At 39.6% G+C, this 27,126-nt stretch overlaps 1 protein-coding gene across 9 annotated transcripts in view; it reads left to right on the top strand.

The window, feature by feature from the left end:
- itsn1 (intersectin 1 (SH3 domain protein)) overlaps positions 1-27,126 on the top strand; it is a 68,497-nt gene that overhangs the window by 1,638 nt on the left and 39,733 nt on the right. For all 9 annotated transcript variants that reach the window (XM_055204602.2, XM_055204603.2, XM_055204605.2 and 6 more), the window contains exons 2-12: positions 12,668-12,731; positions 15,492-15,587; positions 23,157-23,220; positions 23,444-23,604; positions 23,718-23,903; positions 23,974-24,052; positions 24,140-24,249; positions 24,696-24,759; positions 26,226-26,363; positions 26,460-26,572; positions 26,746-27,008. In XM_055204602.2, the coding sequence (XP_055060577.2) occupies positions 12,704-12,731; positions 15,492-15,587; positions 23,157-23,220; positions 23,444-23,604; positions 23,718-23,903; positions 23,974-24,052; positions 24,140-24,249; positions 24,696-24,759; positions 26,226-26,363; positions 26,460-26,572; positions 26,746-27,008 (1,302 nt within the window). In that variant the 5' untranslated portion in view covers positions 12,668-12,703. The remainder of the gene's footprint in view (positions 1-12,667; positions 12,732-15,491; positions 15,588-23,156; positions 23,221-23,443; positions 23,605-23,717; positions 23,904-23,973; positions 24,053-24,139; positions 24,250-24,695; positions 24,760-26,225; positions 26,364-26,459; positions 26,573-26,745; positions 27,009-27,126) is intronic.

Consider the following 27,126-nt stretch of genomic DNA (forward strand, 5'->3'; position numbering starts at 1 on the left):
GCTAACGCAATGCTCTACCCCTAAGTTATACAGGAAAAGTAACCACTCTGTTTGTCTTGCCCCAATTTCCTGTTCTGGTGTCAACATCAAACAAAGCTCTGCATTTCAATGCACTTCAGTGGGTCTTTAAATATTGGGGTGCAGGGCATGGCCTCAGCTTTGTTTGGTTTGAGATGATTGGGCAAGCTTATTGTTTGGCCTTTTAGTTCACAAGTCATTACAGGGCTCCAGACTAACTTTTTTCACTAGGAGCACAGTGGCCCCAAACTGAAAATTTTAGGGGCGCAACCAGAAAATTTAGGGGCACACACCGATTTCTACTAATTTCCACTGTATTACTAATAAATACTTTAATGATAAATGCAGAAAGTACAATGTGAGGTTTCAAATTCAGTGTCACATCACAAAAAAAGGTCAAATTAACTGGTCACATATGTGCGACTGGATGTAAAATTCAGTGGCACACTCTCAAATTTTGGTGGCAGTCTGGAGCCCTGCATTATATGCTTTCTTTCTGCATCCTCAAGTTTATCTGTCCACTTTATGTCCCTATCACCCTTTTTCTGTCTCTTTCTTTCATCCATAGATTCTCTGTTCTTTATCCCCCATCCCCCACAGGTGTACAGATGAGACTTTCGTCTGGGGTGCGAGATAAAAGAGATTCACAAACCGCTGTGCACAGCTCAGTCCGGTCCTTTTTTGGCCCACCACTGCCCTATTGCTGCTCTCTTTGAAATGTGTTTCTCTTTGTGTTTCCATTGGCGCAGAAGCGTCTTTTTGTTTAGATAATTAGGTTAACAGGAAGTGAGGGGGTCTCTTAATCTTTCAAATCTAGCAGTTTATTCCACCAGGCCTGTTAATTCCTGTCTGGTTTTTAGCAAAATACTTTAAAGAGCCCCTATTATGTTTCTAAAAAGACCGGTATTTGGTGTAATGCAATGTGTTCACGTGGTTTATAGTTTAAAAAACGCATTATTTTGCCCAGCTTTTCTGAAACGCGCTGATTTCTACAAAGCTTATTGTTTTGAAAAGCAGAAAACATCGTTGTTCATGCATTCATTGTTGTCTGAAAAATTATGTATTGCGTCATCGTAGACTTCGTGATTTTTAACTTAACACATACTTGCATACCAAAAGAAGTGTAAAAATTATGAAAAGGAAAATTGGGGGTCTTTAAATTTTCTATTTATCGTTATCAATGTGCTGTGTTGTGCATAGAGGCATTTAATTGCGAATGCTTATCAGGTGTCCTTGCTTTGCTGTAGGAGTTTGAGTGTGTTGCTGTTTTTATCCAGTGTATGTATAACAGTAATGGAGTTTGCATTCACAGTAAAATCATTTAAAACAATAAATAAACAAAACTTTAGATGAAATAAACTAAATTCTAAAGAGGATAAATGGTGCAAAAGTCTAGTGGTTGCTAGTGTGTTATGGGTGATAGTTGGATGCTTACTGGCCGAAACCGCCAGAAAAAACCCACTCCAGGTTTACATGATGTTCTGTAGCCAGTTGCAAGAGACCATGCAATTATTATGCATTGTGGAAAACATTATTATTTAGTGTTTTATAGATTGCATATGGCGGCATGTCGATAGGATCAAATCTAATTGGATATTCCACGTCTAGTCGTCATATGCATGTTTCCTCACACGACAAACATGAACCAGTGACATCCAAAACTATCAATGTACTGTATCTCTATATTGCCGTGGATATTAGAGCTGTGTATGGGCAAAACTCTCGTGATATGATACATATCATGTTACATGTGTTGCGATGCAATATGTTACGGTAAATTGCATTTATGTGAATCGGGGACGATGCTAGTACTTCCTGTCACTGAATAAGCTTAGACATAAGAAGAATGCTATCTAGTGGTCGAAATGTAAAGCTAAAAATATTAAGCCTTTCACAAAAGTATCAGTAAATAGACATGTATTAACCTGGTGGAGTCATTTGGATTGCTTGATTGATGCATGTGCTTTATGGAGCTTAACCATGTTGATCCCTAGGTAAGAAAATAACATAATGGTATTTTAATATAAAATCATTTGTTTCTGTTCAGCAAGTCATACACATCTGGCATGGCAAGAGTGTAAGTAAATTATCTGAGAAAATTCATTTCGGGAGAACTATTTTTTTAATGCACTTACTATTATCATTAAGCTTTTTTTTAAGTTTGTTGCAACTGAGCACAGGTTTTAAATTTGGTTTGATTCTGCTTAATTTTTTTTGGCCTTGGCCCCTCCATAAAATAAACTTTTTATTGTTGACTAGCTAAAAAGGTTCTATTACTTAGTAAAGTAAGTAAAGTCTTAACACGCTCTGGGATTTATACATTCTGCATTTATCTATACATATTCATAATTATGTAACACTATAAAGGTGTTATGAATATTTGTCTAGCTGTGGAGCATTTTGCACAGAGTATTGCTTGTAACCTAGTAGTGATGCACCGATGTATCGGCCGCCGATATTATTGGCCGAGTTTTGATGAATTTGAAACCATCGGCATATCGGCAATAGCAGAAAGGCCGATACCGATTGTTTATTTATTAACTGCATAAAGAAATCCATTATATGTAAAAAAATGAGTTAATGTTATGCTGAATAGCAAAAACCACCTTTGAAGGTTGTCATGCTGTCTTATATTTGTTTTAGCTTAATTTGTGCCTCTCTTATTATGTTGGTCAGTTGAATGTTAATTAGATCCTATCCATGTTCAGTAAAAATAATTTGATGCAGAAATAAACTAGCAAATAGACCAACTATATTGTATTGTATACAAGTGTTTAATATCGGTATCGGCCAGAAGTTGTCTGTTTAAATCGGTATCGGCCCAAAAAGATCCTATCGGTGCATCCCTATAACCTAGTCTTAACACAGGACAGAAGCACAAAGGTAAAGGCCCTCCTCCAAAGATGGTCATATTCATTTTAATGGGTGATTCTCTCAGTATCGGCTGATTCAGGCTCATATTCTTCTCTGAAACCAGCCAAAGCCGTTGAAGATCAGCTATCCATTCTCACTATTAAAGCCGAGCTGTGGTTCTGCCTACCTCAGCTGGAGAGAAAGCACTTCAGTTTATGACCTTTTCCAAATGCTTTTGGGTGGAACTGAACAAATGATCCGAAATCAGATTTTGGAGGGTTATAACTCGAACGATGAAGTGAAACTTGATGAATTAACTGAATGTTTTACTAGCTTAGCTAAAAAAGATCTGTTTTGCAAAATATTAGGTGTGTTGTTGGAGTTTTAGGCTGAATTCCTCTTTGCTTCTGGACTGCATTAAAATATGGGTGGGGTAGAGCATGTCTGTGATTTGTTGAGAGGTGACTGTAACCGTTTGGGGTTGTCAGTGAAACCATAAGCATCTAAACACTATGCATCTGTGTGGAAATACTGTATTGCGAGGATGACTCCCATTTGCCTGCTTGTCTCAACCTTAACAGAAATCAGTGGCGGTGGGTGCAGTGGTGCCCGACTGCATGTTTGTCTATGATCACCTCAGTTCTTGTGTTAACACATCAGAGTATTTGTTGAGGCATACATGTCTGCTTGTGCACCCTTTAAGGAACATATTATGTTTGAATACTGTTATGTTTTTCAACTAATATTGTTTATTGCAGTCAAAGCTGAACACAGTCCAAGACAGGCTGTTTTGCTTTTCGGAGGAATGTAAACCTGTGTGGGTTTGTCTGGCTGTGTTCATGGAGACCCCCATGCGGTCTAGCAAGGAATGCAGACGTGTGCGTGGTGTTGACATTATTAATACTCGCATTTAGTTTGGCCTAGGAGTTTCACATCACCTGAGTGATGAATCCATTGCTGGATTTGTGTGTGTGTTTGTTTTTGAACTCTCTGTCTTTCCAGGGGGACCCGTCTTTTGTATTGTATTGTATTCAGTTGAATTTCCTCAGAGAGCAAAGGAATCCAATGTTGCGTTTGTGATTCTTGAGATGTTATTGATTTATAGAAAAACTGAGCACCTGAAGGTACGTTCCAGGTATTTAATGTAATAGTATTGATATTTTTTTATTTGCCAATTGAATAACAAATGAATACTGAATGAAGTACTTGGGCATTTAAGAAAAACATAGGATATAATAATCAGGATCGATTTGCCTGATAGCTAGAGGTGTGCATTTTCACTTGATAGCAGACAAACGTATAGGGCCGAGTGAAATGACGATACCACTCAGAGGCAGAAATGTCTTAACCTGTAGAAATGACCTGTACTGATTTTTATTTCATCCTGATAAATGATGATATATTAGTGAAATTATAAGCATGATTGCAGAGAAAACATCTGTCCCCAACAAACAGCATGATTTTGTGTATCATTCATGTCCATAGCGCAAGCGTTTACATTAGGGATGTTAATTTATGCAATTTTCCATATTCGATGATCGTTTAAATGAACGATCAATCAATCTAATAATTGTTACCTTTAATAGCCTTTACTGCAGTGGCATATATCCAATGACATGAAAGTGTGCGTAAAAACGCCAGCTTCCTCACGCAAATTACAAGAGTAATTTTTTTCTAAATAACAAATGAGTGTAAAATTAGTCAATGTAGTTGGTGTTTTGATAAAATCATCAATTTAAACTCATCTCGTAATGAAATATAATGACTAATATACACAGTGTATAACTCTGAATGTAAGTCCATGCGTCTATGACATGTCAGAATAAAGGTTTTATTTCATCAAATGTTATTTTTCAAGTTGTTCACCTCACTCTCTGAGTCATTGATACACTGTTTGTTGTAATTATATCCAAGAAGCACACGAAAGGCACTTTTCCTGTCGTCGCCTCAGCTTAGACCTGCGGCACATTTTAATTTGTTCATTAAAATGGCTTCTGGTCTCCTTCCCTGTTTAGAACAGCATTAGCAGTAATGCTATGCTAAGCTTGGAGCCTTTACTAGAGAGGGTCTTTGCTTTCAGTATGCTGAACCGTATTTGCATTTTCTGTATCGGACCTTATCAGATCCACTGCGGATGCCATTTTGTTGTGTTGGCAACCAGTCTCGTCGCGCATGACGTTAAAAAGTCCAGGTGTGTGTTTGTCATCAAGCATTGTTGTGATCATGGCTAGTTTGACTTCTGCGCGATCTCTTAATTTTTTCCGCCTATTGTATGTGTTTTGCGCAGGTGCTGCACACATGTGCATGACCTTGCGCTTTGATAATCGTTAAGTTTTATCGATTTAATTAATTATTGTTGCCTATTAATCGAAAATTGAAAATGAAAGTTGCGAATATAAATCCTTAACCCTTAAGTCTTGTACGTGTACATAGATGGCGGTACACGTGCACTCTTCTGATGATGAAAATTGTATCACGCGCACTGTACGTGGAGACTAACTTTTTTCACGAGGGGCACAGTCAGGGCCGGCGTCATGGGGGGGCATTCGCGGGCAGTGCCCGCCCAAACAGGTTGTTGTGCCCCCCCTACAAAGTTTTTTATTAATTTAATATATATCAAGAATAATTAAAATAAATTTAACATTGAATGTTTCATGACTTTTAATGTAATCAAATGAGGAAAATATAGTTGATATATGTTTTCTTTAATTAAAACAGACCAGTTTCTCTGATTGGATGTATTGCCGCATCTCACCCGTCTTACGTCTTTAGCATATTTGTGACTTGAAACTAGCAACATGTTTTTTCGCGGCATTTTATGGATTGTGTAAAATATGGATATTAGAACATTTAGAACGAACCAGCACCGCCTGCTTCATCTGACTTCATGCAAACACAGACTGGCTCAAACTCAGAGATTAGAGGTCGAGGTGGAATTTACAAATCTACAGGACACTGTTTTAAGGAAGTTTAATGTTCGTACACGCCGTCTTCAGCTATTTTAAAGGTAAGTTAGCATTGTTTTAAATTACGTAAGCTTAAATGTAAGTGTGGCTGTAGACCATTAACAGCATTACGACGTGATTATGGTAAAGCGGCTTTTTTAAAGCTAGGACGCGGTGTGCGCTGCGCTATGAAACCCATTCATTTCAATTGCTTGCGCCGCGCGAGGGCGGTTTGTTGTTGCGTCGAGCAAAGCGCGAGCGCAGCGGAGCTCAGCTTGCGCTCACGCCGCAGTCAAAGGCCGCGGCGCATAGTTTGTGGTCTTTTGCACTTTACACGGGAAATTAGCTGACAGTCTGTACCAGTTGTATGTGTGCTTGCTGTGTTTAATGTCTTGTTTTTGCAAGTTATTGTTGCTATTGCGTGCCCCTCCGTTGGAAGCCAAGTGCCCCCCTGTTAGTTATGGTCTGGCGCCGGCTCTGGGCACAGTGGCCCCCAACTGAAAATTTTAGGGGCGCAACCAGAAAATTTAGGGGCACACACTGTAAATCAACATGCTAACCAAATATTCACATTTCTACTAATTTCCACTGTATAACTAATAAATCCTTTAATGATAGATCCAGAAATTACAATGTGCTGTTTCAAATTCAGTGTCACATCACAAAAAAAGGTCAAATTTACTGGTGGATGTAAAATTCAGTGGCACACTCTCAAATTTTGATTACAAAATGCCACCATTTGGTGGCAGTCTAGAGCCCTTCGTTTATTGTAAAAAAAAAATAAAAGCGGCAGTAATAATGATGCGGGCCCTAGCAAGCACCATTAATAAATATATGTTAATCAGGCCTAGATAAAATAAATCCAGACATGGATTGAACCATTGACCCAGACTCGTCTCACCTAGTGAGAGCATTCCAATCATATTGAATCACCACAGTTTGTCCGTCCTCTCCGGGGTGTGTTCAAATTCACCAGAGTGAGTCCAGATTACTGAGGCTAGAGTATAACCAAACCTGACAGAGACGTGCGGGTCCTCCGAAAACACTGGTTTGTTTGTGTTCTCTGAGCGTTTCCCTTTCCTGGGCTTTCATTCAGAACACTTGTGTTTGAGAGCATTGTCCCGAAGAAAAAGCTTCATTAGGATCAGAAAAAGGGTGACAGGAAAAGTAGGTCAGATGCTCAAAGACATACACGGTCACGGCCATTTGTACGCCCATAACAAGGTCCAGTTCAACTGTGTGACAGTGTTACTAGAACTGCAGTGTTTGACACTGCTCTCTGCCAGAGAGAGAGAAAGAGTCACCAGTGTCCTGTTTAATCAGGGGAACAGCATGTTTTTACTATTGAGCTGAGCTCTCTGTCACTGTGTGGAGGGCTTAGTTTTCCGCCTTGAGAACACCCCACTGCTTCAGATTAAAACTCGGCACAAACACACCCTGCAGCCAGTGACCTTCAACTGAGACAGATTTTAGCAAATGCAGTGTTTAGATTAAAGATTCCAAAGAATTAATTGAAGTAATCTGTTAAATTGTTCTCTGATATCTATATAGGAGGTATGTGGCTCTATCAAGTGCAAAAATGATCCAAAAACGTTTTATATGTCCATTTACAACGCTAGGATTCACCCTTAGAATTAACTGGTCTATTGTTACCTTATTCGAAAGGGTCATGAATAATAATCTTGAGCTCTGCTCTGATTGGCTGTTTCTCAGAGCAGTTCAGTTCAGTAGCTCTGTGTGTGTGCAAACAGACCTTATGTTTGAGCCTGTATCAGACGAAGATACAGATTTTGAGGAATAATCAATTATTCGGAGATTGGAAATGGACGTTTCTCAGTGTTAAGTTTTAGGGATGTACATTTATCTCATTTTTTCATTTAGATTAATCCATAGTTCTGAAGAACGAGTACTCGATTAACTGAGGGCGGGGCAATCAAAGGGGAGGTGCGTACAAATAATGTTAAAAATGAAATATTTTTATTAAAAACAATCAAATAAAACTTTTGAAGAAACTACGACAGAACAATGAACACATACTAGATTAATTAGATCAGAAACCTCTAACAGGAAAAGCTGCGTGATGAAGTGAAACTAAAGGGTTAATAAACAAACTGATGCACTTTCTATATGAGGCTCTCTACATAATATTAAGCCTTGACACAACATAAATGTATTATACAACGTGCATATAATCTGCACAAAATGCAAGACTTTAACTAAGTTATGTACTGAAAGTAGGGGTGGGCGATAAACCGGTAGACGTGATTAACCGGTAGAAATTTGTCAACCGGTAGAGATTTTGGACTATGAGGTTACGCATCCACGACACATTGCTGTGCACGTGGTCATGAAAACGTAACGTTTGTACACGTATTTAAGCACCGCAGTTTTAAAACAAGTTATTTTAAGCCATTAAAACACAAACAACAGATCTACATGCGTGCGCTCTTTCCGTGTCTGAGGAACGCGCAAGTCGCGCAACCGCTGCTCTTTCTGTCTGTGAGGAGCGCGCAAGTCCCGGGTGCCCGGACTTATCTGTTTGTTTTTGAATCATGCATGGTAACGTAACTGATGTCATACGCCAGTCTGCGTACTGTAGCTCAACACAAGGTCAAACACGCACCCAGTCTTTACTACCACATGGGCTTGTAACGCTAGCCAGACATCCAAATGCTGCCAAAACCACAATAAATAAATAAATAAACCCGCATGATCATTGTTTTCGTGATCGATCATCGGTGCCACGTTCGAGTACTCGAGCAATCGAGCCCATGATGACCAAAATGCTTGTCTGAGCTGTCCTAACTGAAAACAGCTTATTTGACATATCATAAAATATATCAATGCCGTTGTTTTGTAGATGTACACCATTAATGTTTTTTGTAAGGATTGGAATTAAATTTTTTTTTTTTAAAAAGTCCTTATATATTGCAAGTTTGTACATTCTCCAGATTGCAAAATGTAAATAAGCATGTGACTTAAATGAAACATGTTGAAGGCAGCATCTTATGGTTTAAACATATGCGTTACAGGGACGTGACCATTTTCAGATGTTTCGGTGTTGATGAGCAACTTTCGGACAAAAAGGAGTATTTTATAAAAAGGTTATTCTTAGGGGTGTAACGATTAATCGTGCAAATGGGCGTTTTCTCAATGAATGAATTACGGTGAAATCCCGGCACATCCGAATGCCAGGGGGCGCTCTCATGCAGAAACTCCCTTTGTGCCACACAAGAAGTAGCATTACAAACGCTATTCCAGGAAATGTCTACACAGGAATATTTATACCCTGTTCTTCAAATTATTTCAGGTATTTTCATGATAATAAGGAATATTATGAATGATTTTGTTTAACAAGTGCTTTTTTAAATGCACGTTATAAACGACTCCGCCTCATAATGATTTTAGATTGATAAGGACTTCCTACCGACCAAATGCCGTAATACAGGCACAAGCTGTGCATAAAACAAAGAATCGCAGCCTTGCGATTCAGAATCGATTTCAGACAGGCATTTTTAATGAGGACCGCGATTGAATCGTTACATCCCTAGTTATTCTCAAACTGTGGGCTGTCAGATGGTGCCAGAAATATATTAATTTATCATAATTAAAAAAGTAATTAAACTTAAGAAAAATAAGGCTACAAACCTACAGAAATTCATTGTATAATGTGATATATTTTGATGTAAGTTTGAGATTGTTTCGTGTCATGAGTTTTCTTTGGGTGCTTATTCTAAACGAAACCGCTTCAAATGTCATAGCAAAAAATGTATCACAGGAAAATGTCAAAGCTAGTCAGTCTACAGGCAGCCATCTGATTGGCTTGGAGTGATGCAATATACGAGTGTGAAACATCAGGATTTCCACATCAGGTTTCAGCCCTGCTTTTTGCTAGCTTATCACAAGATCAGTCCGTAGAAGTAGCGGTATACGTTTAACTTTCTCCTCTCCATGAATCACTACAACAAACTTTTCAGTGTTTAGTAGGGCAGAATGATTAATCGTGCGATTATGCTTGCTATGCTTCTCAATGAATTATGGTGAAACTGTTGACAAGTGTTGCTTTTTTAAATACATGTTATACACGACTAAAACATTTTAGATTGATAAGGACTTCCTACTTATTAAAGAGCAATAATACATGAGCATCGCCTTCAGACAGGTATTATTAGTATGAATAGTGATTAATCATCCCAGCACCGGTGTTTAGTATATCTATGTATCTGCATGCTTTATTAGTAAAATCCATTTCCAATGTGATTGGACCCCGTTGAGAGAGTAGTGACTTCCAGTATGCAATAAGTGTAGAAAAATGATAGAGAGAGAGGGGGGGGGGGCGGTCTGGCATTGATTTAAATAATTTGGGCAAGGTGCCCCTGAGTGTCATTGCTGGAGTGTGTATGCGTGTTCTCTAGCAGTTGGTTTACACAGCTGGGACATAACTGGTCCCAGACTGAGGCCTTTAAAGATCTAAATTTTTCTCGCTTAATTTTTCCTCCGATTAAAAGATGGGTCAGCAGTTTTTTTATGCGACTCCGGGGTTGTTCTTAAACTGAATGTGCAAATGCAGATTACAGCGAGTTCATATTAAAGGGCACATTTCACAAGACTTTTAAAAAATGTCAAAAAAATCTTTGGTGTCCCCAGAGTACATATGTGAAGTTTTAGCTCAGAATAGACTATAAGTCGCTTCGGATTATAAGTCGCACCAGTCAAAAAATGCATCATGAAGAGGAGACTATAAGTCGCATTTATTTAGAAAATTATTATTCTTTTGGGGAGCATTTTGTTTGTTAAGTCTTTCTCCATTGTCTTTAATTAATGTTTCAGTTAACAGTTTTTTTCAGGGGTAGGCTACAGGAGCAACATATAGCGCCTTCTCGTGGCTGTAGACAGTAATGTTTTCCTTTGGTTCATGTTAGTCAGTATGAATTAATTTTGACATATAAGTCGCACCTGACTATAAGTCGCAGGACCAATCAAACTATGAAAAAAAGTGTGACTTATAGTCCGGAAAATACGGTAATTTATTATAGCATGTTAAAATTGACACTTTGTAGGTGTGAGCAAAAATGTGCAGTTTTTGGGTGAGCTGATTTCTGCACTAAATGGCAGGGCTGTGGTTGGATTGTGCAGATTAAGCGGCGGTATTATCCTCTTCTAGGGCCCTATAATTTCCGCGATCACGGAATCGCGGACGGAATCGCGGAATTGGCTAATTAACACGGAATCTAGTATTAATGCGGAATTTTGCGGAATTTTACATATTTTGAATAAAATTATGTTTTTGTGTGGGAGACGAACGTATGTCTGGGGGAAATGCAGACCGGGGGAAGTAAATCTGGGCGACACGCCCACTCCCGTCGTTTCAGACCTCCTCCAAAACACTGAAACCATGGCAAAGCGGCTCTCCACGACTCTGCTTTCGTCAGCGAAAAAATTAAGAAATTCGACGCTAAGCACTTAGTTCCGAGCAGGTCTCACATGACTTTTATGTGACCGGAGAACTGTTATTTTGGAAGTTTTGTCAACACACTGTTCACGGTGAGCGCAAAGATACATGCACTCTCTCATCCATGTCTGTCTCACTGTACCTCTCACGGTCACGCGCTCACGCATCTGTCCGCAGTGCGAACACAAATCCTCATGTATTTGTTCAGTTTTATGCATTTCAAGCGAGTTGAGGCAAACTAACTATCCCTCGCATTGAAAATATAATCATCTGCATCATGGCGCCGCTCTCTGTCTCTCTTTCGCTCACACGTGCAAAGAGCTGCGTGATCACGCTGTCCTAAGTCAGATCACTATCCTGTGTATGTTTGTAAAGTTATATGCATTTCAAGCGATTGTGTATAAAATATGGATCGCGATCCGCTGGATTGATGTGTTTAAGGCACTTCTGAAGGCACCACTGCGTTGACACCTTGTTGTAGCCTCCTGCAACAACACTAAAAAACAATGCATTGAATTGAGTTGTGTGTGTGCGCGCGCGCGCGTGCGTGTGTATGTGCGTGTGTAAATGCATCTTTTATAGTCATTAAGTAATCCTGTTATCCAGTTTTTCCCCCAAATCATTTACATTTTAATCATTAACATTAAAGGCACACTCTTTTTATGACTAAAATAAAAGTAAAGGGTAAAAAATATAATTGCCAAAAATTAAAACGGATAAAACGGAATTTGCAAAAATTAAAACGGAGAAAACGGAATTTGGGAAAAAATAAAACGGAATTTCGGAAAAAATAAAACGGATTTTATAGGGCCCTACTCTTCTGACATCACAAGGGGAGCCAAATTTCAATGACCTATTTTTTTCACATGCTTGCAGAGAATGGTTTACCAAACTAGTTACTGGGTTGTTCACAAGTGTACATATTTTCTAGGTTGATAGAAACACTGGGGACCTAGTAATAGCACTTAAACATGGAAAAAGTCTGATTTTCATGATATGTCCCCTTTAAGGATGATGCATGATGATAAAGATGGTGAACAACATTATGATGCAGTGGCCAAGGGCATTCTCCTTTTAAATGTCACCTATAATGTATAACCCGTTACAACACAAAAGTTAAGCAGAGATCTGTTGATTATTCGTAGTAACGGGAGCATTGCTCACAGCAGGCGATTTAACAGTCAAATGAATGATTAAATGCGGTGGTTTTGTGTTTTGATGGCTGGGAAGGAACTTCTTGGCACACTCATCCCCTGATTCATCCCCTGTAAAATCTGAATAATTATAGCTAAAACAAAATGGGAAGTAAAACTTCATTTCGTTGTGTTGTTTTCTCATGTCGAGGGTGTTAAATTAGTGCAAGTATGAAAGCTCAAGGTTTCTTTGTGTTGTTTTACAGGAGTTCGTGCCTTGACGGCAGCTGACGGACTGAACCATGGCCCAGTTTCCCACGCCCTTCGGAGGTGAGAGCTGATGCGTGTCATGACTGACACGTGTGTGTATGTGTGTGTGTGTGTGTATGTGTATGGAGCAGTCAGTGTGTGTGAATGTGTGGACGGTGAATTGAAGAGTTAAAGTGAGTCAGTGAATAAGTAAAAGAATCAGTGAATGAAAGAGGGACGCCCTCACAGAACTATTGTTGCTTTGGTTTCCAGGCCTTTACGTAGGCGTTTTTGGAGGTTTTTTTGTTTTCTTTTAAGATTTATAGATAGTAGGAGTAGGAATCTTCATCCAATTTTTCCATCAATTTCCAATTGAAATCTTTGTACAGACAATTTTAACTGGCACTGTTACCAATGTAAAATAGGGAAGAAAAAAAACATTTTCAGCAATAGGGTCGGCGAAAAAGCGGTACACATGATTAACCAGTAGGAAATTGTCAACCAGTAGAGATTTTGGACTATAGTCTCTATCAAGGTTACGTGCCCACGTCACGCTCCTGTGTGCGTGGTCACAGAAACTTAACGTTTGTAAACATATTAAAGCATCGCAGTTTTAAAACAAGTTATTTTAAGCCATTGAAACACAAACAACAGATCTATATTCATGCACTCTCCTGTGTGTGAGGAGCGCGCAATTCGCGCAACCGCTGCTCGTGAGCATTTTTGCCACTTTATTGGCCTGAAAAAAAAATATATATATATACACATATGCGCCAACATTCACATCTTGCAAGTATTCTCATAAACACGACCATTTAGTGCTTAAGAGAAAGTGAACAGCTAAAAGAGAAAACCCATGTGTAACAGTATATTAGATCCGGACTTTTGTCTTAAAGGGGAAGTTACCTAATTTTGCTCCTGTCTGTCACTCATGTTTATTTAACAGCATTGAGAGAAAAGCTCTCACTGCTCTTAACTAAATCACTTTTGTACCTTAAATAAAACATATACATACATAGGCTACATAATTATTTATTATCATTCTTTCTAGGCCTGTCGCGATAAACGATAAATCGATTAATCGCACGGTAAATAAAATGAGCTCTCTCATTTTTTAGGCCGCGATAATTCACATTTGCATGCTTGTTTGTTTTCCTTGTCTCTCTCTCTCTACCAAAGAGACTGGATGACCGCTCCGTGCAACGAGTGACAAGGAGTGAACCCTTGTCAGTCATTTGTCAGTCGCATGATCTGTGTGGGGAGGGGGGACTCCTGGCGTAGCCTATCACAGTAGGCGTACTGAGGAGGATGAGCGCCGTGGAGGAGTGTAGCAGAAGAAAACACTAGTTGAGAGGAGAGTTGGAGAAAAAGATGGATTTACTAGAGGCTGTTTACACTTGTCATTAACATGCGTTTTCATCGATCGGATCACAATGTTTTACGTCTTTTCTGACACAAGGTGAACAGTGCTATTTTTAGCCTTTCATTGATAAACTAAAGCGGGTGATCTCCGCAGTTTCATTTTGCAAGCGTGTGAAAGTTGCGCGATCTTATTTCATCAATTGTGCTGAAAATTCAGAGAAAGCTCTAACATATACATGTAGAAAATACTGTGCAGCATGTTTACTTGCTAAACAAGCAGTGGACATAATATTAGTTCACGTCCATATAAACTCATAATTACTCCTGCTCACATTTAAATGACAGCGGAGAGACTCGCCCACCGTCTCGACAGACCACCCCCTCACAGTATTCAGGACAGAAGTTGCGAAAGTGGACAAAAGAGACGGATTTAAATACCAGGTGTAAACATGATATGTCTCTCTCGTCCACTTATACCACGTGTAAACAGCCAAGTTTCAAAACCAAACGCTACAGCTGCAGTGTGGGAGTACTTTGGATTTAAACCTAATGACCGAGCCGTGTCGCATTTGTGGTAAAAACGTAGCACTTAAAAGTGGCAACACGACAAACATGCATATGCACCTAAAACGCAATCATCCTGTTATTTTGTTCATTTCTTGTGGATATTTAAAATGTCTTCCAGTTCCAGTATTACTTATTGTTTAGAAATAAAAGTTTATAGATCTTTGAAAAGGTGTATCTGCATTATTATAATGGTCCCGGAGCATCAATGTTATCGTCTATCGCGATAAATTCTGAGGCAATTTACCGTCTAGCAAAATTTGTTATCGTGAAAGGCCTAATTCTTTCATCACTGACTGCTTATCTTCATTGATCTTGAGTTTTGTTTGTTTTTATCTTCTTTTTATGCTTGTATAAGGTTTTTGTGAGAATTATGAAAATTTCTGTGCTATTTACGATTTTAATAACAGAAAAAACGTATTAAAACATAACTCTACCATGATACATATCGTTATCGTATTTTGGTCATAGTGCCCACCCCTATTCAGCAAGATATGCATGTTGTACATTTTTGCATCTTTCTGTGTGCCAAATAACTGAAAAATGTGTTCATCATTACAACATTTTAAATTAAGCTTCCAAGAAATGTATAAGTCTTCATCACAATTTATGATAACATAATCCTTTTTCTAATTTTGCAGCAACAATGTTAGCTTTAACAACGGATGACCAAACATTTGCAAGATGTTATAGGCAACCAATTAACACAATCCTATAGAGCAGATGATTTGTTTGTTAACTGACCCAAAAAAAGTGATTATTTATGTATTTGTTTTCAGCACAGACAGTATTGGACAAGAGTTGGCCTGTGTATGTTTTAGCAAAGTTTTGTAGCTGTGGTCTCTCTCGATGAACCTTAAACAAAGGTTGAAGCATTGTGCTGATGCTTATCTCTGTCTATGTTTCTTTCTGTAGGGGGGTCGGATACATGGGTAATATCTGTGGACGAAAGAGCCAAACATGACCAACAGTTCCACAGCTTGACCCCCACACCTGCTGGCTTCATCACAGGTAACCTAAACCCCATTCATTTGGAAAATTGCCGATGACCTTCTGTGTGAACAAAAACACGAATCGGTCCCAAAAGGGGACCAAGTAACATTGCCCTAAAAGCCGTGCTAAAGCCGAGGGGCAACCTTCCGATCTCTCTAATGAAGCCAACACTGAAGTGACTTAAACTGCAATTCATCGACTGGCCGCCCGAGGCCGGCCCCAAAAGGGAGCCAACTCCCACAGACCCCCATGCCAAAAATGGCCAACTTTACAGTAGAAAATAATGTTTACAGCGTGGTACAAAAAGTGTTTTTTGGCCTATATAGCTAATTTTGCCCTTCATGACAACTGTGAGGGGGGTGAATTTTTTTGTAACTCATCCGTTTAGATTATATTAAGCCTTAAACTTCTGCATAATTAAGGGCGTGGCCGCTTGAGTGTCGGTTGAGCAGCCACTGTTGTCACTAGACTCGCGCTAGGCGGGCGTGGTTTCACCTCAGCTTCACCCATGTCCCGCCTCTTTACCTATTTTCGGTTTTCCGTGAGTAATTTTCGCGGGGACGCGCGGCCAAGATGGCGACGGCAGGCAACGCCTACTTTAAGCTTCAAAAGCGATCTTCACAAACCAATGGGTGATGTCACGGACACTACGTCCATATTTTTTTACGGTCTATGGCTAAAGCTGAATTCATTCATCAGTATACTAGAACAGCACGTCATGCACTACTTTATGATCTTATCATAAACAAAAATGCACGCACAAGAGAGAAATCACAGAAAATGGGCAAACTTCCTACGCAGTAGAGAAAAAAACTACTACAGTCTTTACGGGATCTTTACGGCATGTGTGTGAATGCACAGATTCTGGAAAATCATTTGCAGTGTGAATAAAACAAAAAATCAAACGATCTGGGCACATTTTTGTGCATTTTCCGTACTCGATTGTCAGTTTTCGTGTTAACAAAAGGTACCATGCAAGATTAAGAGTCCATGTTTGTGCAGATGATATCTAAAACATTTTTGAATTGTTAGATGCACAAATCATTTGATTCAGAATCATTTGTTGCAACCGTCAACTTCAGACAGAGTCATTTTCGCCAAATTAACACAAATTCTTTTGGAGGCAAAACAAACCCATGCTTTTGTTTCACATCACCCTACTCTCCAAAGACCCCCTCTCTAATAAAAAATACAAGTACATTGATTCTCCTAATGATAGTCTATTAAAAGCATACCACTTCCTGTTTTCTGTCCACAGTGGATGGATATCAATTTGCACTGATCTAAGATCAGGCACTTAAGCGCTAAATGGAACTGCATATCTGTTCAGAGAATTGCTTGGGTGATCTCAGTTCAGCATCGGTTCCTCCACATATCAGATGAATCCTAGCCTTGCTTTTGACCTGAAGTCAAGCGTTTGCATTTTGAAAGAAAAGCAAACTTGTAACGCTTATGTAAATGTTTACATTTGACGCAGACGTTTCAGAGTTCAAATTCTGATTCTCGTCAAACAGGTGGTGAATGTTTCGGCACATACAAAGATTGAAGGCAAGATAATGTGAGATGGTTTGCGATGTTCACAAAATCATTAGGAAATCATTCACAGAGAGACAGAAGGAAGATCAGGATGTGGCATGATGATTTCCACATACAGTAGCATTTTTTAAAAGATGTCAATGCTTTACTATATTGTGCAATGGTGTTCATGTTTTTAGAGTTTTTAGTTAAAGATTTCACTAGTTTGGTGTTGTCATTAAAAGCTGACTCATCTCGAAGATATTTCACCAGTCTTAGATATTTCCAGATGGGTGTCAGTACTCCTGTGTGAAAGTCATTTCTCAGCCTTTACAAGGGAGAAACACTGATGTGCCAAAGTATTCTTGCATTTCATCCTTATGAGAAATCTAACGCAAAACAAAATTTCACCTCCTTTTTGGCCGCCATTTTTATTTTTTCGAACTCGACCAGGTTTGACCAATCACATTTCCTGAGCACGACCACACATAGAATTGTGGGACAAGACAATGATGGTATCTCAGGAAAAAGGAAGTAAATCAAACATTGGATTGCTGTTTCTAAAAGCAACATTTTAGAGATTTCAGACGCAGCCATTGGCAGCCCTAAAACTAAACGTTAAGCTGATTATTTAGAATAACTGAAATCAATCAGGAAAATCTAAAACCAAATATAAAAAATAAAATTTTCTTAGGGTTTTCTCTGTTTATTGTATTTGCATGGAAAATTAACCTGCAATCGGCCAATGAAAAGATGCCACCAGTCATTCCAGCTTGTTCCAGCTGGACTGTGGATGTCTACTGAAGAGATGGTACTTGAGGATTTCCTGTTGACCAGTGCATCTCAAAGAACGTCTTTGTGTTGACTGAAGGGCGGCTGAAGGAGCGAGCGGGCCGCAGTTAGGCAGGAATGGAGAGGGAAATCTGTTTTTGGCTCTGAAGGGATGGATGCATTCTGAAAGCATGCATGTGTTGAGAAAGACACCTGTTATCAAAAGAAAGGGAGTTTGTTGGTAGGTCAAAAAGCCATAATGTCAGCCTAACAAGTGCTCTTTTAACCCGGCAGAGACCCATGCACACAGAGACATCTCATATTTTTAATGTCTTCGTTCGGAGTAGCCATGGCTTGGCTAGCTTGATAATTTTTCTGACCAAAGTTTAGAGCAAAAACTGAGGATGTGCAAAACTTGTTGGGTTTTCTGTACTGTTCTTAGGCTGGTTTAAAGTCTCCCTGTAGTCAAGAATTTTGTCAGCTAAAAGTCATCTTGTGTCGCTTTTCCACCGCATAGTACCCCGTGGTTTGGTTTGGGTCGGGTCAGCTTACCTCACTTTGGCTTGGTTAGCTTTTCCATTGAGTTTAGTAACACTTCGCAGTGGGAGGGATAATAGGCGTGTCGTTATATTTGCGCTGTCTACTGCCGTGACATCATACAAGTGAGAGCGTTGTTGTACATTCTCATACATTGATTTATTTCTCAGTCTGCCAAAAAATTAAAATTTACCACCACAAATAGATGTTTGCACATCGCGTTTATCACAACCTCTGTCTCACATGACAGTTTCTGTATGAACAACCGTGGCGTCAGTCGATGCGCTCCGCTGACCCTCATTTAGGTTGCATTTAAGCATATATGCGGACGTGAACACAGCGAATGTGCCGTCACAAACTAAACTGTTATGGTGTTCCTGATTCTGAACATGTGGATGTTTTCCATCGCTAAAAGGGAGTTTGGGAACTTATAGCAGAGCACAGATGACAACACGTTTGCTCGAGACAGCGCAAGCTAGCATGAAGTTAAAGCTAATCTTTTACATTATAGTGATTATGCTGGTAGTGACAATCAGCGATCTACAGTGTTTTCGCGTCACGTTTTGGTATCAGCTCGGGTTGCTTGGAACCCCATCCGAGGTGGTACTAAAAAAGTATTGGTACTACGTACTGCACCCAGTGGTAAAGCTCACAAAAGTAAGCTGACCCAAACCAACCCGTGGGGTACTATTCAATGGAAAGCACCATTGGCGCATCATAATAGCAAATGTAAAAGTTTTACCTGTCGCAGTAATTTCTTCATGCTTTAAAACAGCCTAAATGTAACTCTACACCCTTGCCTCATTTAGTATATGCAGATCTAATGAATATGCAAATTAGCTCGGAGCATAGTTATGAATATGCAAATTAGCAAATCGTTCACACCATAGATATAAATGTAAATAGATGCTACATTCGAAATTTTCAGACACACAACTGCCAAGTTCGGTTTCACACAATGGATACATGAACTGTGCATTTGCAGCACTAATCTATAACTCGTTCCCCGCCATTGACGAGTTAACTCATCAATTAAGAGAAACCGCTTCCATGCCAGTGATCTCTCTCAAAAGTTACAAAAATGGAATTATCTCAGCTTTTTGCTCAAAATTGGGTGTTTTTGAAGAAACCTACCCATATTTGAGAGGTGATAAAAAGAACTAATAAAGGCAGGATTACATTTTTTTAAGCAGATGGTCTGTTCTTTCATTTGATATATTGTATGTTTATATATTTTAAGAAGAACATTTTCTGGAAGGCATTAAACTTTTGTAAAAATCATGAAAAATGCTGGCGCCGCCGGTTACAGCACTAACCCTGAAATTGTTTCAGCACCAAGTCTATGCGGCATCCATACATAATATCTTTAAAATGAACTGCTGATACGCATTCAGCTGTGTTGATGTGATTGGTTACATGTCTGTTACGTTGGAAACCAAGGCGATTTTAAACCACAGGAATGAGACTGTCTCCAATTTTATGGAGAAAATACTCAGCAAAGAATTTGCACATGGCTTGTTTTAAAACATATTAAAAACACCACATGGACATATAAACAACAATAAAAACAGATTTTCCCCACTGTGAGACTTTAAGTTATGTTTACTAGAAATCTCCCAAACCTTTTTTTTATTTGGCAATAAGAGCAGCCCCCAAGTAGGGTAATTTTATACATTTCACACTTTTTGCAAATGAAAAGTTTCATTGCAAAACAAGATAAATCCGTTTTTTTAATTTTTGTGCATTCCAGTTAATATCAATTCAGCTGCAGTTGGTTTGTTTTGATTTAAACCTTCATAACTTAAAAAATAAAGCTAAGTAGCACCATAAAACAAAATAATAACATGATAACATAATAATAAACATGTTTTCACAAAAATGTTAAAAAATGGATTTATCTCATTTTGCAACGAAACTCTTCAAATATACTCACTAGGGCTTGTACAACTACTGGATAAGCTGTAATGTATACATTATATTTTTAAGATTCTTGTCTTGCTGACATTAACTCTTTCCCCGCCGTTGACGAGTTATCTCATCAATCAAGAGAAAACATTTGCATGAAAAAAATGTGTTACTGATCAGTTTTTATGGTTATCTGTAATACTGCGATTATCCACTAGATGACCCAATTAAAAAAAAAATTATTTTAAACTCTGTGTATGTTTTGATAATCGTTCTGAATCTGATCTCGAACAAAATTCCTTCACAAAAATGCAATTATTTCAGCTTTTTGCTAAGAAGTTTATAGTGATCGACCGATATATCGGCCGGCCGATACATCGGGCCGATTTTAGCAGGTTTTAGGTGTATCGGCATCGGCCGATACGCGGCTTGCGTTCGCCGATAGCTTTTCCCCGGCATTAATTACAGACAGGCGCCCACAGGCAGCTCTGTGTTCTTGGAGGCTGCCTGCAGCCCGTGCATTGCCCCTCCCCCCACTAGCAGAGCGGAGCGCTCCAAGCCTGCTCTGGTAAGTTTTAAACTTCAAAGCATCTTTTAACTGTTTGACTGAAATATTGCCATATACTTGTAAGCACGTTGCTCTATATGTGCGTGCAATCATAGCTAAGAAAGTTTGGTGGTCATAATGGAAAACGCGAATGCCTATAAAACTGCTTGCCATTGTATTTAGGGAGCTTCAAATAGCCTTTAGGCTAACCGTATGCATACGGCAGCTGTTACGAACATCATAGGATTAAATAATGCTGACGTTGTTCTGTGATTTCGTGGTATTTATAGGAGTTTTATTCAGCGACCACCAGTCTGACGTTTGGACGCGACGCGTGCTCATAATGCCGCAAGCGAACGCAGGTCATCAGCCGAACAGCTGATCATAGCTGGACATGCTGGGTTTTTAATTTTCATCTCCATAAATATATGTAGTAGTAAAATGCTAAAAATTAATATCCATTGCTGATAGTTTCTCGTCATTGTGGAGAGCGCAGTTCATGGTTGCATACGTTTATGGTTGTTAACACGGAGTTTCGCGGAATTTTCGTCAGCGAAAAAAAAAATAAGAAATATGACCCAAAGCACTTAGTTCCAAACAGTTCCCACATGACTTTTATGTGACCGGAGAAGTGTTGTTTTGTAAGTTTTGTCAACATTTCTGTTCACTGGGAGCGCAAAGATACATGCACTCTCTCATCCATGTCTCACTGCACCTCTCCCACGTGCACGCGCTCTACTATCTGTCGAAGTCCGTACACAAATCCTCATGTATTTGTTCAGTTTTATGCGTTTTAAGCGAGCTGAGGCAAACTAACTATCCCTCGCATTTATTATAGGGCAAGAGGGTGTGTGAGGTACAGAAGTGGGGCAATTGGCATGTTATTCAGAATTCTTTTTAAGTTGTTTTTTGATCAGTATTGCTGTTTACATTTTCCTTGTCTTCTTATTAAAGACATTTGCTCTACAAGAGATTAAGTTAAGTGCACTAAAACTTAGACCTAAGCATTAAATAGTTTGTAAATAGTTGGTTACTTTCATGGATAAAGTAAAGTGTTCCCCTTGTTATGCTGCTTGGTTGTTGCTACTGTGTGCAATGGTGTAATTATTATTTTATTTATATATTTTAAGCAGCACTGAATTTTCTTACTTGTTCTACCTCACCTTACTATTTGTTAAATGTAGTTCAATAAATGTTCCTTTTTTAAATTAAGAGCTGTAACATTTGGTTTTATCATTGTGTCATTTTTATGATATAAACTGAATGAGAAAAAGCAGTATCGGCTCCAAATATCGGCTAAAGAAAATCGGCAGCCTGTATCGGTCATCGGCTAAAGCTGATGGAAAAAAATCGGCATCGGCACAAAAAAAAACAAATCGGTCGATCCCTAGAAGTTTAGAGTTTGTAATAGGGATGGGCGATAATTTGCATGCGATATCATCTCGTCAGTGAAGCCGGTTCCTTGATTAAAAGTAAATCGCCTTCAGCTGCTTTCAGATGGAGCGGCATTTACTACACAAAGCCGTAGTTCACTGACAAGCTAAGCCATATCACATGCATATCTCTGGCGATACGTTTGTGATTATAAATGCAAAATTGCCCCGATTGTCAGTGAACTACGGCTCTGTGTAGTAAATGCCGCTCCATCTGAAAGCAGCTGATGGCGATTTACTTCTAATCACGGAACCGGCTTCACTGACGAGATGCGCATGACAATCATATGCATATCGCCCATCCCTAGTTCATAAGCAGAGAAAAAATATAAATAGGATGAAACGTTTTTTTTTTCTGGTTTGTTTGTTTATTGTTTGTTTGAAAGCAGAGGGTTTGTTCTTTCATTTGATATATTTGTATGTATATATATTTATAGAAGAACATTTTCCTAGAATGCATTTTGTGCAACTTTTCGAAATAAGGCAGGCGGTGAATGAGTTAAGAAAATAGGATCTAACGTTTTGTTGCATATATCAGAAACGACTGTCGTAAAGGCAGGAAGCCTGTTTAATGGGTTAGATAACAGACTGACTCAGCTTTTTGTACTTATGCAAGCTGTAACTGACAGAACCGCTGTGCACAGATGCCAGCACTTCTGTTTCTGTGTCATTCAAGTGTGGTCAGTAAGCCCCGCATGATTGAAGACAGTGCAGTTTAAATAGATAACGTAACCCAGTGTCTTACAAGAATAATAAAACAATTACAGTTTTTTTAGTGTAAATCTATTTTTACACATTGTTCCTTTTAGAGCATTACTTTTGTTTTGTGAGATTTGATATTTGACATTTAGCCACTCTCTCACTTTGTCTTTCTCCTAGGTGACCAGGCTAGGAATTTCTTTCTACAGTCAGGTTTACCTGCTCCCATCTTGGCCCAAATATGGTACACAATTCCTTTATAATCTACTCCACTATATAATCCAGACTGCTTTCATAATCCAGTATGTGCTACTGTTCATTAATCAATGCTTAATATTGCAGCTTACTGCTCTTGGCTGTGTACTGGAAATGATTGTGTAGCACTTTGTATAATAACAGACAATAAAATGTTTTTTGATATATAATTACATTAAGAAATATCATTCAAGTTGTGCACCGTTTCACAGGGCTCTAGCCGACATGAACAACGACGGGAAGATGGACATGCACGAATTTTCAATCGCCATGAAGCTGATTAAGCTTAAGCTACAGGGTCACCCACTCCCCCCATCGTTGCCCCCCTCCATGAAGCAGCAGCCGCTCTCCATACCACCACAGCCCCCTTTCGGTGAGCACCCATTTTCACATAATAATGTCTTGATTAAGAAAGAAAGGTTTTAGTCCTGGACTATAAGACTAAACCACACTGCTGAACGTTAACCTGTAATTTCTGAATTCCAGGGATGCCCAGTATGGGACCAATACCAGGCCTGCCACCGTCAATGCCCTTGCCACCCCTGCCTGTGGGGGTGCCAGGAGGAGTGGGCGTGTCTCCTCCGTTGGTAGCATCTGTGACCCCTCCGGTATCATCTCTGGCAAATGGTGCACCTGCTATGATACAACCCATACCTGGACTTTCCCATTCAGGTAAAGACCAAACACGCATGGCTTATTTAGACCTTACACAGATTGTTTACTTTGTGTCTTTGTATCTCAGCTGCTGCACTCAACAAAACTGCTTCGTTCAACCGTTCCAGCATCAAACTACAGAAAGGCCAGTCTGTGGAGGCACCTAGGTAAACACATGCACTCAATTCCTGCAACATTCACAGATACTTGAGAGATGGATTGCAGACACATTATCTCTCTTTCTCTTTCTTTAGTGCTCCGGCAGCTCCACCGCCCACCGACTGGGCTGTGCCTCAGTCCTCTCGACTTAAGTATCGCCAGCTGTTCAACAGCCACGACAAAATGATGAGCGGATATCTCACAGGTATGACATCCATCAGACAGAGCATCTATAACAGACACCTTGCACCATGTCCTAACAGGACATCAAATATAAGCCTGTGCGAAAGGTGGGGCTCGAGTCTTAGACACTTGAGGGGTGGTCTTGTTTGATTCAGGACACTAAACAACCACCCAGGACACATGCTAAAACACTCAATAGTCGCTAGATAACTGTTACAACAGTTTGGAGAGTGATTGTGGGTAGTTGACAAAAGTTTTAAGCACAGATTTTACTAATATGTCATTGTTTGGTGTAGCATTGTGAAATTCAAGTTAACTGAAAAGCCAAACCTGTTACATTTACTTTAGGGTGCTTACTTGGGATGCCTGACAGTGATTATTCAGTAATGTTAAGAGGAAACACAGGCTGCTGACTCAGTACTCAGACTTTTTTCACTTCTGTTTTTTCTCTCTGTTTTCCCACAACAGGTCCACAGGCCAGAACAATTCTTATGCAGTCCAGTCTACCACAGGGACAGCTGGCCACCATCTGGTGAGGACCCAACATCAATCCTATTGTGTTTACTTTGTCATTTAACACCCCAACAAAACTCTAAGCCCCTTTCACAAGGCACTTTGGTCCCAGAACATTTCCATAGAATTGGCAGAGAGGTTTTTGTGTGAACACAAACGCATCCCGTAAATGCTCTGGGATCGCTCCCATAAAGAGGACCTAGTAACATTACTGGAAAGACCAGAAACAGTGTTGTAAGGGGCATGCCGTTAGTGAGGAGCATGTCATCACAACATGAAGTTATGGTTTAGCTCGATTTACATGTAGGTTAACATTCAAGATGAGAAATGTGCAAACTGAATTGAAACTGGAGGGAGCTTGTCACTATCTGCGCTGAAGCTGGGATCATTCAGCAGCATACTAGAATAGCACGTCACACGGTCCTTTCTAATCTTATCATAAACAAAAATGCACGCACGTAGTTTCTGGAAAGAGATATCATGGATAATAAGCAAAATTCAGATGCTGCTGAGAAAAAAACTACCAAGGCAGGACTTTTAACATGTCATGTGTCTTTACAGGATCTTTCTGGCATCTGTGTGAATGCACGCACAGATTCCGAAAAATTATTGGCAGTGTTAATGAACCCAGGGTCCTTGAAATCCTTGAAAGTTTGTGAATTTGAAGAAAAACATTCAAGGCCCTGGGAAGTTTTTGAAAATATACATACATGGATATAGGTCATTGAAAGTGTTTGAATCTATTTTATGCAAGAAGTTTTCTGCAGTGTAGGATAATATCCTAAAAATTCTAGTCTTTTTAAGCACACGTGCTAAACTGTTCACTTTAAATATTTATATCTTCTGTATGCGAATGTTGATTCATACCAAAATGTTGTGTTTGACACATGAAAACGACTCTGGTTATGTATGTCACTGTTGTTCCCTGAAAAGGGAACGAGACGCTGTGTCTCTCGACATACTTCCTGCGTCCCTGTAACACCGTCTTTGGCAATATTTCATATGTGCGATATACTTTCTGGCTCCTGCATCACCATGTCTTTGTCATTAAGTCTCACCATTTGTTGAATTTGATATACACATTCAGACGCACCTGGAGGCGTCCCCAAAGTGTCACCGCAGTGACGCAGCGCGAGTTCCCTCAAAAGGAAACTGTAACCATATATCTTAAAATGTAACACGATGTAACCTTGCTCTTACTCGAAATGTGTCTCCACATTTAGTCCTTGAATTTGAGGGGGATGTGCACCTGGAAAGTAATTGAAATTTGAAGTTAACTAAGGTGTGGGAATCCTGTGAACCAAAAATCAAACTATCCCGGACAAATCCCGGATGCATTTGTGTCTGTGTGAAAAGGGCTTAAGAAATTTGTGTATCAGTGTGAACATTTAGAGTTAGTGTTTGATTGTTGTTTTTTATTTCAAACATGCCGTTTTTTATTTTCCCTCTGACTTTCTAACATGCTCTGCCTCTCTTTTAACATAGGAACCTGTCAGACATAGACCAGGATGGGAAGTTGACGGCAGAGGAATTTATTCTGGCCATGCACTTGATTGACATGGCCATGTCCGGTCTGCCCCTCCCTCCTTTACTGGCTCCTGACTTTATACCTCCAACATTTAGGTAAGACACCCCACCAATCCCACACACTTAATACAGTTTTTTTTTTTTAGAGATTTCTTGTTTATCCAGATTTTTGCTTGATATTCTGTAATGCAGACGGGTACGTTCTGGTAGCGGAGTGTCTATGACCAGCATGCACACTATAGACCCGAGGGCCCAGGAGGAGCCGGGGGAGGAAGAGGAGAAAGAGCAAGAGAAAAAACTTCCAGGTCCGGGATCAATCCTAAACATTAACCTAAAGAAAATTCACATCATCCTATCTGCTAAAACATTTTTAATCTAGCACAGAGAACATAAGGGTTGATATTTTTCATACAGTTGCTTGGCAACTGCTACACTTAAGCATTGCATGTCTTAAACTCATCTCCCTGCCACCTCGCAGTCACGTTCGAGGATAAGAAACGCGAGAATTTTGAGCGTGGAAACCTGGAGCTGGAGAAACGCCGGCAGGCTCTTCTAGAGCAGCAGAGGAAGGAGCAGGAGAGGCTGGCGGCGCTGGAGAAAGAGGAGCAGGAGAGAAAGGAGCGGGAGCGTCTGGAACAGGAGAGACGCAGACAGCAGGAGTTGGACAGACAGCTGGAGAGACAGAGGGAGCTGGAGAGACAGAGGGAGGAGGAGAGACGCAAGGAGATCGAGAGACGAGAGGTGAGGAGAAATACAGGAACGGTCCAGGTTAAATGAGATGACAAGTTATTGGATGACTTTGTGACATCACTAAGCAGTAAGCACCTATACTGAAATGCAAACAAAAATGTGGCCATGG

This window comes from Misgurnus anguillicaudatus, chromosome 3 (assembly GCF_027580225.2).
Source record: "Misgurnus anguillicaudatus chromosome 3, ASM2758022v2, whole genome shotgun sequence".
Classification (NCBI taxonomy): domain Eukaryota; kingdom Metazoa; phylum Chordata; class Actinopteri; order Cypriniformes; family Cobitidae; genus Misgurnus; species Misgurnus anguillicaudatus.